The 12,007-nt window shown below is 41.2% G+C and overlaps 1 protein-coding gene and 1 long non-coding RNA gene across 12 annotated transcripts in view; one reads left to right on the plus strand and one right to left on the minus strand.

Annotated features, from left to right (window-relative positions):
• The window catches only part of ADAMTS17 (ADAM metallopeptidase with thrombospondin type 1 motif 17), a 338,906-nt gene that overhangs the window by 51,322 nt on the left and 275,577 nt on the right, over positions 1-12,007 (minus strand). Inside the window, exon 21 of one of the 11 annotated variants that reach the window (XM_070620441.1) lies at positions 9,069-9,233. The exons of 9 other annotated variants lie outside the window; for them this stretch is intronic. In XM_070620441.1, the coding sequence (XP_070476542.1) occupies positions 9,134-9,233 (100 nt within the window). In that variant the 3' untranslated portion in view covers positions 9,069-9,133. Of the gene's footprint in view, positions 1-9,068; positions 9,234-12,007 lie in introns of those variants that run through there. One more of the 11 variants, XM_070620449.1, reaches the window with a different exon arrangement.
• Positions 1-12,007, plus strand: part of LOC139083487 (uncharacterized) — a 70,853-nt gene that overhangs the window by 18,322 nt on the left and 40,524 nt on the right. The window lies entirely within an intron of this gene.

Raw genomic sequence — 12,007 nt, forward strand, 5'->3', positions numbered from 1 at the left:
GAAAGCACCTTCAATCTGAACCCCTCGTCTTAGATGGCTGAATTCCTGAATTGTACTTTCTTTTCCAGCATTGGTCCAGATAACACTAAGAACAAGCCAGAAAACTCAGCTGTAGCATTTAGTAAAATTGCTCTAGTGTTTAATTTCAAAACTTCACACTGCTGCTGTGAGCTTCACTTTCAGAGAGGGGACCACCACAGCTTCCTCTCACTCCCCCTCTGAGATGATGTCCACTACAATGCCATCTGCTGACTTCTCTTTTCCCACTTTTGAACATCTATTTAAAGGTGTCCTGGTCATAAAGGATTCTTTTTCATGCCATGGTAGAAGCAGGTTGTATTATTTTAAAAATGAGAATAGTGTAGTAGAAAATGTCTAATTTAAAGTTGGAAAACTTTGGTTTGAGTTCTACTTGCCACCAATATGATTGTGGGTAAGTTACTTGACAACTAAGCACCTCAAAGTCTTCATCTATAAAATAGGGTAACCACCCCAACTTCCCAGCCCCTGCCTCCCTTCTCTGCTTACTGCTGGGAAGGCAGGAACGGACTGGCCCACTCCCGCCTCACTCTGGGTTTCCGCTACCTCTATAAGTTACATCTCATCAAGAAGAACACAAGTTCTCAGTTTTAAGATTCTTTGCTTTTACAATAAATTCCTTTCCAAATATTCTTTGGAGAGAAAAAAATGTTTCTCTGAGATTTATAGGAACAAACTGAATTCTCAGCAGGGAAGCAGAAGGACAAGTGAGTAGAGTTTAACCAGCAGCTGATGAGATCACTGGACCCAGAGACATTTCTTTTCAGCCCTCACACCTGATCAGGTTACATTCCAGGAGCTGGCGCTTATGTTGGTACAATTTGGGGGTTAAAATAACCAGGAGAAGCCCGGGTTCGGTAACAGGTTGTACCACACCCAGTCACTGAGAGTTTGGAAAAAAACTCTCATGCTTTGAGAATTGTACAGCTGCTGATGTTGAAAGTTCACATCCAAGAGTAACATTCTCGTTGGGCTGCCTCTATCACCAGGACACAGGAATTTTCCAGTACAGTAGCCCGCCTGCTAATAGACTGCCGGCTCTCATCCTAGCTGGACACTGTCCGTTGGATGGTCTTTCCTAGTCTCGGTTTGATCATGACATCAGCATGTCTCTACGTGTTTGGGGTGGAGGACACGTCTGCTGTTTTTGCCTGCCCAGCGTTGTCTTCCTTCCTCTGGTGAGAACGTCTCAGCTTTCGTTTGAGTGTCAATGCCACGACCCTGGAGAGCATGTGAGCAGAGCCAGGCTGATTGGACCTTCTCCAGGAACCTGGATTCTGAGCAGAGCAGCTCCTGGAGGAGAGGCAGCATACTCACAGTGCCCTATAGAGCTTGTCCACTGGAGCTGGCTTTGCGATCCCCTCCCTAAGCCCTGCTTTTCAGTGTCTCTTCAGTTTGGGGAGCTACTCCAAATCCTTTCTGCATACTCTTATCCTTTTGGTACATTTTTGGATACACTTCCTATTGCCTGGGATCAAAGAACCTTCATGTGCACATTTTCCGAGTCCAGAATTCTGCTTCACTAAGGATAAGGCCCAAAGAGCTTTGGAAGGTGGTGGTCCCAGGTCACCTCCTTTGCATTTCCATGCTGTAGCCAAGGCTTCAGACCAGCTTGGGGGCTGGTGGGGCAGGAGTTCCATTTGCAGCATGTCATTAGCTAACGGGGTGGTCTCCTGCCTCCCACCACACTTGATCGTCTCCTCAGTGGTAGGAAGAGGTTGACTGAGTGTACTTTTCCATTGGAGGCAGAGGGTCACCCTGAACAGTTCATCTTGCAGGGTGGTGGCCCCTCAAACCTCCTGCCGGGCGCACCTGTTTCTAGAAGATTTAAGAAGGTCAGCTTCCAAGATAAAACTTCTCCTGGGGAAACAGCACAATCGCAGTGTTCTCACAGTGGCACATTCAAAGTGTGTCGGCGAGGGACTGTGCAGCAATGAGCCCCATGCGGCTCTGTTTGACCCAGCACTTCCCTTTCTGACATGACCACGGAGTCCTTCCTCCCTCTAAACTTGCCATGGGCCCTGTTGTGGGAAGTGTTGTTGTGATCAATGCTACTGTGTACAAACGGCGGAAGCTTGGCCAGCTGGCTGGTGGGAGGCATATAAGACTTGCCCTTTGTGGGCTTGGCCAGCACTTGGCACTGTGATACAGGATGCACAGCCTCACCTTGAGAGCACCAGAAGCCCCTGGGGAAGGGAACACCACAGCTGGGCTTGGAATGAAGAACACGATGTCACGCACCATTGCCAGTATGCAAACTGGCATAGGTGGCCTTGGCCAAGGACAAATAGAAATGGCAAGCAACAGGATATATTGGAGTATATGAGGAAGCCATTTGGTGTAAACCTAATTCGGCCTGACTTTGTTTTTCCAAAAGGGGATGACATGGCCATTGAGCATGCATTGTATATCTGCTTTAAACATCTACTATGGCAAGAACAAATGGCCTTAAGATAAAGGTGCAACCTCCCCCCACATTGGCATTTCCTTAAGGATAAGCATCTTTCCTTGGGCTAGGAACTGATTGCTGTGCTCACCTTTGACCACCCAGCTCACCTGTGATCACCCAGCTCGAGACAACAGACCTGCTGCCCTGCTGTGTCCATCGAGACAGCAGACCTACCTGCTGTGTCCATCAATCGCTGTGCCGACAGAGCAGTCTCGAGATTATTGTAAAAGGGACATTTCGATCATATGTGAAACATCCTCTTTGGGGGTATATAACCACTCTGTGCACCCCCCTTCTTTGGTGCCCTTTCTTCCTTCGGGAAGAAAGGCCCTGGTCATGGTCCTCACATTTTAGCTCAGAATAAATTCACCCAAATTTTCATTTATAGATTGGTTATGGATTATTTTCGTTGACATTAACAAGCAGCCTGATCGATTTTACTTGCAAATCCTTAGATTTTAGGCCACTCTGTAAGAGCCTCTAAGGGAGGGTCCCAAGCAGAACTGAGGAAGGAGCCAAGTGTGGCTTCAGACTGTGCTGACTCCCTCCACCTGCTCTGCATCCTGCTCCCTCACGTGCCTGACACCTAGTTGTTCTTCTTATTCCTCTAGGATCAAAACTTCTCTCAGGAAAGGACCCCACCAACTCATTCCCACACAAGAGAGGTTAAATCTCTTTCCTCTCAGGGCAATGTCTTCGGCTCACCAAAGAAATCCTTCGTTCCACCTCTCCCTTGACACAATGGTCCCTTAGCCTAAATGTGTAGGCACATAGAGGTTCCTTGGAATAGGAAAAGCTGGCATATCTCGTAGCTAATGCTCCCTGTGCCCAGGGGCACAAGAATAATAATGCTATGCACCATGGGGAAACCCCAAACAATTGAGATGTTTGTAAACAGAAGATCCTCAAGGTACTGAGGGAGCTCAGTCTTCAAAAGCACAACAAGGCCGAGCCAAGGCCAGGCATGCAGGCACACAGATGGTCCAAAATAACCCAAGAGCCAAGATGCTGGCTCTCACTGGTGCCCCTCTGAAGGCTTATGGATCCAGCCTAGGTGGGGTCTTTCTAGAAAGGCTCAGGTGGTTTCTTAGGGAGGAACAGATGCAAAATGCTACCATAAGGGATGTGCTTGGTTATTTAAGCAATTTACATCACTCTGGAAAGAATGATCCTGTCTTTGTATGAAGGGGTCCTGGCCACAGCTTTTGTCAAATTCTTATTTTAATTGTCTCAACAGCATGTAAGGTTTGCTCATTCTTATCCTGACATTTCTGTTTTGAGATTTCGGGAAGAAGTGCCATGGGTGAGGAGAAAGGAGGGACAGGGCTTTTTTTGGGGTAGGATTTGACAGACTTGGGTGAGCTGTGGCTACCAGGAGGACAGGCGGGTCTGCATGGTCTAGAAGGACCCCAGAGTGGGGATCCTTGTCCTGGAGACCGGCCTCCCTTTTCAGTTTACAAAGCCCTTTCTCATCCTGTCCAGTACTAAACTCTGCGAGGTAGATAGGGTAGGGGGATGACATTAAGTAGCAATGTCAAATCCTTTGGGAACATGGTAGTATATGGTATAAATACTAAAAAGAAACAACCAAGTAAACAAATAGGTGGATTACCAAATGGTATCATTATTCTCTTCATGTTATGGATGCACAAACCACCACTCAGACATACAGGCATCAGCCCCCTTCCCCGTGTCCCTCTGCCAGTGAGAGGTATGGAGAACACCAGTGGTGGGGGGAGGGGTGTCCCTGCCTCCTGATTGCAAACCCAGCCCGCCTACCTGGGAGGTGCCTCCAATTTGATGCTAGGGGCTGGCTTTTCTGTGAGGCTACAAGGATGATGGCTGGCATGGGGAGAAGGACTTTCAGCCTCATTTGTCAGCGTCTCTGGGAAATGGCTACTATGTTGGGCATATACCTTACTTTCTAGAAAGCCTCTCCAGAGGAAAGGCGTGGAGAACACGGGAAGGCCTGGGAGGCAGCCAAGGGGAGAGATCAACTCAAATAGGACCAATTGGACGGCAACTGTCTGCACTCATCAATTCTGTGTCCAAGAATCCCAACCAGAGGCTCAGGGAGAGAGCTGGCAATTTGTGGTAAGAGAGGACAGGTGAGATAAGCAGCCCTGGCATGAAAAGGGTGGCTGCTAAAATAAGATCCAGTGATGCTTGTTTGAGAGGGGACACTTAGGACATGGCGGCCGAGACTCTGACTGTCCCAAGCTCCCCCTGTGTCCTGGGGGAGGGGGCTGGCCTGCCAGTCGCTGTACTCATGGGAACCTGCTGCAGGCTGCTGCTTAGAGCCCCAAGAGCCTGCAATAATAAATGTGCGCCTTTTTGTGTGTTTATTTTTTAACAGCTTTATTGAGACATAGCTCACACACCACACAATTCAACCAGTTAAAGTATACACTTAATGGCTTTTACCACAATCTAGAATAGTTTTATTATGCCTAAAGAAACTCTGTATACTTTAGATATCAACCCCCAATTCCCTCCCCTGACTTCTTCCTTAGCCCCAGGCAACCACCCATCTGCTTTTGGTCTCTTTGGGTTTGCCTCTTATGAATATTTCATATAAATGGAAGTCTATGATATGTGGCCTGTAATGTCAGGTCTCTTTCACTTCGCATAATGTTTCAAGGTTCATACATGTTGTAGCACGTGTCAGTGCTTTGTTCCTTTTAAAGGCTGTATAAGATTCTATTGTATGGATATATCACATTTCTTTGTCCATTGTTTAGTAGATGAACATTTGCCATGTTTCTACCTTTTGGCTATTATAAATAATGATGCTGTCAACATGTGTGTACAAGTTCTTGCGTGGACATGTTTTCATTATTCTTTATATAGCTAGGAGTGGAATTATCGTGTCAAATGTTAACTCAATGTCTAACTTTTTGAGGAACAGCCAGACTATTTTTAAAAGTGGCTGCACCATTTAACATTCCCACCCAGTGTATGAGCGTTCTGATTTCTCCATATCTTCCTCAACAGTTGTTATTATCGGCCGTTTTAAAAACTAGCCATCCTAGTGGGTGTGAAGTGTATTTCCTTATGGTTTTGATTTGTATTTCCCTGATGACTCATCACATTGAGCATATATTTCTGTGCTTATTGGATATTTGTCTATCTTTGGAGAAATGTCTGCTCAGATCCTTTGCTTCATTTATAACCGGATTATATGTCACTTTATTATTGAGTTGGAATAGTTCTTTATATAGTCTAGAGATAGGTCTCTTATCAGTTAAATGATTTGAAAATATTTCCTTCCATTCTGTCGGTTGTCTTCTTATTTTCTTGATAATGTCTTCTGAAGCACATATAATTTTGATGAAGCCCAATTTATCTATTTGTTTCTTTTGTTGCTTGTACTTTTGCTTTTATATCTAAGAAATCATTGCCAAATCCAAGGTCATATAGCTTTTTTTCTGTTTTCTTCTAAGAATTTTATACATTTAGCTCTTAAGGTATTTGATCCATTTTGAACTACTTTTCGTATATGGTCTGAGGTATGTGTCCAACTTTATTCTTCTGCATGTGGATATTCAGTTGTCATAATACCAATTGTTGAAGACTGTTCTTTCCTCACTGAATGCTCTTGGCAACCTTATCAACAATCAGTTGCCTCAAAACATATGGGTTTATTTATGGACTCTCAGTTATATTCCATACATCTATCTTATTTCAGTATCACACTGGCTTGATTACTGTAGCTTTGTAGTAAGTTCTGAAATCAGGAATTGTGAGCCCTCCAACTTTGTTCCTCTTTTTTAAGATTGTTTTGATATTTGGGCCCTTTGCAATTCCATTTTAATTTTAGGATCAGCTTGTCCATTTGTACAATAAACACAGCTGGAATTTTGACAGAGACCGCATTGAATCTGAAGAGCAATTTGTGGAGTATTGCCATCTTAAAAGCATTAAGGATTCTGATCCATGAACATGGGATATCTTTCTACTTATTGAGATCTTTTAAAATTTGTTTTAACATGTTCTGAAGTTTACCGAGTATGAGTTTTGCACTTCTTTTGTAATTATTCCTAAATATTCTATTCTTTTTGATGCTATTGTAAATAGAATTGTTTTCTTAACTTCATGTTTGGCTAGTTCATTACTACTGTATAGAAATACAACTGATTTTTGTTTGTTGATCTTGTATCTTGCAATCTTGTATTTATTAGTTCTAATAGTTTTTTAGTGGAATCCTTAGAATTTCCTATGTACAAGATCATTCACCTGCAAATAGAGATAGTTTTACTTCTTCACTTTCAATATAGATACTTTTTATTTCATTTTCTTGTCTAAATGCCCTGGCAAGAATCTCCAATACAATAGAACCACTAGTTGAATATAAGTGGCAAGAATAGATATTGTGTCTTATTCTTGATCTTAGCATGAAGTCATTCAGTCTTTCATCATTAAATATGATGTGGGCTTTTGTAGATGCCCTTTATCAAGTTGAGGAAGTTCTTTTTCAATCATAGTTTGTTGAGTCTTTTTATCATAAAAGGGTCATGGATTTTGTCAAAGTCTTTTTCTGTGTCCATTGAGATGATCATGTTGTTTTTTAAAAAGTATTTTATTGATATAGTGTATTACAGTAATTGATTTTCAGATGATAAGCGAATCTTGCATTCTTGGGATAAGTTCCACTTGGTCATTATGTATAATCCTTTTATATGTTGCTACATTCAGTTTGCTTGTATTTTGTTGAAGATTTTTGCATCAATATTCATAAGAGATATCGGTTTCTACTATTTCTTTCTTGTGATGTCTTTGTTTTGTTTTAGTATCAGGGTAATACCGACCTCATAGAATGAGTTTAGAAATAGTCCCTCTCTTTTTTGGGGAGAGTTTGTGAAGAATTGAGTTAATTTTGCTTTAAATCCTTGTTAGAGTTCACAAGTGAAGGCTCCTGGTCCTGGGCTTTTCTTTGTGGGAAGTTCTTTGATTAGTAATTCAATCTCTTTACTTGTTATAGTTGTGTTAATATTTCTATTTCCTCTTTATTCAGTTTTGGTAGTTTGCATCTTTCTAAGAATTCGTCCATTTCATGTTAGTTATCTAATTTATCGGCATACAGTTCATTGGTATACAATTGTTCACAGTATTCCTTTACAATCTTGTTTTTTTCTGCAAGGTCTGTAGTAATGTCCCCTCGTTCATTTCTGATTTTAGTAATTTGCGTCTTCTTTCATTTTTTTCTTGGTTGATCTAGCTAAGTTTGTCAATTTTTTTGTTCTCTTGATATAGTCAACTTTTGGTTTCCCTTATTTTTCTATTCCCTGTTTCATTAATTTCTGCTCTAATATTTATTATTTCCTTCTTTCTGCTTGCTTTAGTTTTAGTTGCTCTTCTTTTCCAGAGTCTTAATGTGGAAGGTTAGTAATTGATTTGAAATATTTCTTCTTTTTTAAAATAGGTGTTTACAGCTATAAATTCCCCACTGAGGGCTGCTTTACGTGCATTCCTTAAGCTTTGGCATGTTGTGTCACTTTCATACCTCTCAAGGTATTTTCTAAATTTGCTTCTGATTTCTCTTTGACCCATTGGTTATCTAGGAAGTGTTTTGTTTAATTTTCATGTAATTGTGAAATTCCAAAATTTCTTTCTGTTGTTGATTTCTAATTTTATTCCATTGTGGTTGAAGAGTATACTTTGTATCATTTCAGTCCTTTTACATTGGCCGAGGCTCATTTAATGGCCTAGCATATAGTCAATAGGCATATGAAGAATGCTTCATGTGCAAATGAGAAGAATATATATTCTGCTGTTGTTGGGTGGAATGTTCTATAGACATCTATTAAGTCTAGTTGGGTTATAGTGTTGTTCCAGTCTTATATTTCCTTTTGGTCTTCCTAGTTTTAAAAATCCCTTTTGAAAGTTGGGTATTAAAGTGTCTAACTTTTATTGCTGAACAGTCTATTCTATTCCTCTTTTCATTCTGTTAAATTTTTCTGTATTTTAGGGCTGTGTTGTTAGGTGCACGTTTATAACTGATGAATTGTTCTTTTATCATTATAAAATGTTCCTTTTTAATCTCTAGTGACTTTTTGTTTTAAAATCTATTTCGTCTGATATTTTTATAGGCACTCCTGCTTTTTTTATGTTTTATGTCTGAATGGTATATCTTTTTCCATCTTTTTACTTTCAATGTCTTTATATATAAATATGTACCTGTAAGGAGAAAAAAATGATCCATCCCTAGGACAAATTGCTATCTATGGACTGTTCATTCCTGTAAGAGTGCCAGCCAGTGCAGAACTCTGCCAGGAGTGACCTTCATTAGCACCCAAGGGGAAGAAACTATCCTGCAAGGCTGCCACCAAGCACATCCTAAGCTCATTTCTGAAATATCCCTAGAGACATTACAAGTTAGGACTTCTTCATTGTCCACCCTCACTGAAGAGCCATTCCTTCTATGATCTGGTATTTCTTCTACAACCTGGATAACATACACTTCCCTTTCATTTCTGATGGATCACTTCGTAATCTTGATTGTTTTTATTCCGCAGACTGAGTTTCACCTTTTCCATTTACTGTTCCTTTCCCATAATTGTGACATAAAAAACAAATGCAAACGTCAAGTGCTCAATGCTTTTCATATTTTATTACTCAGCAAAGTCAGGAAGAGAGAAGGACCTCTTAATGGGTCCCAGGGTCTACAGGCAAAGCATTTCTCAACAGAAGAATCCTGTTAAGTGTGAAACTGGTATCTGGGAATTCTCTTGTCCTCTGTAATGATCTAAGGGAGGGATGTTCAAATGATTAAAGGGTTAAGTATGGAGGAAAAGAAAAAACCAGAATTTTCTAATTCAAGACAACATTCTGAAATGCTTTCTCTTTCTCCATCTGGAATGTTTCCTAATTTAGATAAATAAGTAAAGGCTTCAGAACTTTTACTATTTAACTTAAAAAATTTGGGTAGTGTCAGAAAAAAGTTCTGGAATTCAACTAATGTAAATGTCTCCTCATTGTTCATATACCATCAGTAAGGCATGGAGTAGACCAATGGTGCTATTCACAACTAGATTTACCTATTTTATTTTAGAGGAAAGCAGGAAAGAAAGTCCTTAAGTTTCAGACCAGCTACAAATAGATTAAACAATGGTATCTCTTCAGATCTTGGCTGTACCCTAAAGATCCACATGTTCCAGGCTTCATTCTTAAGTCATGATCACACACATACACACAAACATACAGGGAACATGCTTTTATAAAAACATGAGGGAATCCATTCAATTTTACCCAAAACAGGGCAAATTTGGTTAAGATAATTGAGTAAAGAGGATAAATTTAAAATCCAAATACACTTCCTTGCAGATGAGTATTCAATTCAATTGCCAGTAAGATGTTGAATATTCTTTTCTGAATCAGCCTAATTTGATGCACAGTACAACATGTACTGCCTGGGAAGAAGTTCAAATCATAAATACTACAGGGAAATGTCTAATAGCTTGGAATGGCCTTTTCAAGTGGTCAAAATCTCTAAAAGATTGCAAAAATATTAAATCTGGTGCAGCATGAGCTATGTGCTCCAGAATGAGCCCATCTCCCTGTCATATCCCACCTCCTTGCTCCAGGGTTATCTGGGGCTGGGTCTTAAGGAGCTGGCATACAGCTCCTTAAGGCAGCTCCTGAAGGGGGTTGCTCTTTGGAAGCCAGATGATGGTGGGGCCTCTTCCCTGCAGACTGTGGTCAGCAAGGTGAAGGCTGCTGGCCACAGTCATAACAGCTGAGCTGATCTGTGATTCCTGCCTCTCCTGCCAATGTCAGGGCCAGGTTTGCCGATGTGTTTGTGTTGGTGTGCAAGATGCTGGAGAGAGGCCATCTACCCTGTGTGTCAGAGTCCAGATTCCATATGGTTATGGCAGGATTTGGAAGAGGTGTCCACACAGCTAGGAGCAGGATTAGAATAAAGAGGTGCTAATGGTGTGCAGTTGGGAAGGTAAAGGAAATTGTCTGGAACTTGATGGAAAAAGAGGGTTGAAGAAAATTAAAGGGAGATCAGGGGAAATAAAAGAAAATATAAAGGAAAAAGACAAACGTCTCTGTTGTTTTAAAGGTCAAAGAGTAACAATAATATAGAAAGGCTCTTTCACCTTGCCAGATTCAACAGTGGGTTGCATTCTGCCTTCTTTAAGAAAGTTTGCACCATAGGGTTCTTGGGCTTTTCTTCCAGGTTATAAGGTCTGTCCTCCAATCATGCCTACCCCACCTGAAGCAGGCATTTTTTCTCCAGACCTTACATACCTCCAAACCATACCTCACTTATCCAAGTTCAGTTCTTACTTATGGACTAAATCTCTTTCTGGTTCTCTAGCACTCATTTTATAAGGTCAACATCTTCACTTTTCTTCACTTATTAGCCTAAGTCCATATTACTATATGTTCTTAAGAAAGACTCATGATAACTAGATCATGCTATACAATAATTCAAGTTTTAGTGTCCAAATGTGTGCGTGTGAGTGTGCATGTGTATACAGATTAGCCAGCCCTGGTGGTCCAGTGGTTAAGATTCAGTGCTATTACACTCACGGCCCAGGTTTGCTTCCTGGTCAGGAAAGACACCATCCATCTGTCAGTTGTCATACTGTGGCAGCTGTGTGTTGCTGTGATGCTGAAAGCTATGCCACCGGTATTTCAAATGCCAGCAGGGTCACCTATGGTGGACACGTTTCAGTGGAGCTTCCAGACTAAGACTAGGAAGAAGGATCTGGCCACCAACTTCCAAAAGAACTGGCCATGAAAATCCTATGAATAGCAGCAGAGCATTGTCTGCGGTAGTGCTGGAAGGTGAGAGGATGGTGCAATAAGACCGTGCAGGGTTCTGTTCTGCTGTACATGGGGTTGCTAGGAATTGGAATCGACTCCAGGGCACTAACAACAATATGTATAATATCTGAGCATAATATGTGTGTGTGTATGTATGTATGTATGTATATATATATATACACATATGTATGTATGTATGTATATTGTGTGTGTGTGTGTGCACAAAAACCAGGATTTGCAGGAGTTTTAAAATCTACCATCAGATCACACATTTCTTTAGCCAAATAATAAATACTGTGTGATAAGCCGTCACACTTCACTTTCATGTGTCTACTTTAAGAAACAGTACAGGGGCCGGCTCCATGGCCAAGTGGTAAGTTCACACGCTCTGCTGTGGCGGCCCAGGGTTCAGATCCTGGGCGCGGACATGGCACCGCTCGTCAGGCCACATTGAGGTGGCGTCCCACATCCCACAACTAGAAGGACTGCAACTAAGATATACAACTATGTATGGGAGGGTTTGGGGAGATAAAGCAGGAAAAAAAAAAAAAAGATTGGCAACAGTTGTTAGTCCAGGTGCCAATCTTTAAAAAAAAAAAAAAAAGAAACTGTACAAAGTCACACGGTCCAAATAAACAAACCAACAAATAAAACCAGCCTAGAGCAGACATCCAGGCACTTCTTTTCTAGGCTCTGAGGTAAATTTCAAGTGCTGTGTTCTCTTTTATCAATTTTATTTTCCCC

Source organism: Equus przewalskii, chromosome 1, assembly GCF_037783145.1.
Source record: "Equus przewalskii isolate Varuska chromosome 1, EquPr2, whole genome shotgun sequence".
Lineage (NCBI taxonomy): Eukaryota > Metazoa > Chordata > Mammalia > Perissodactyla > Equidae > Equus > Equus przewalskii.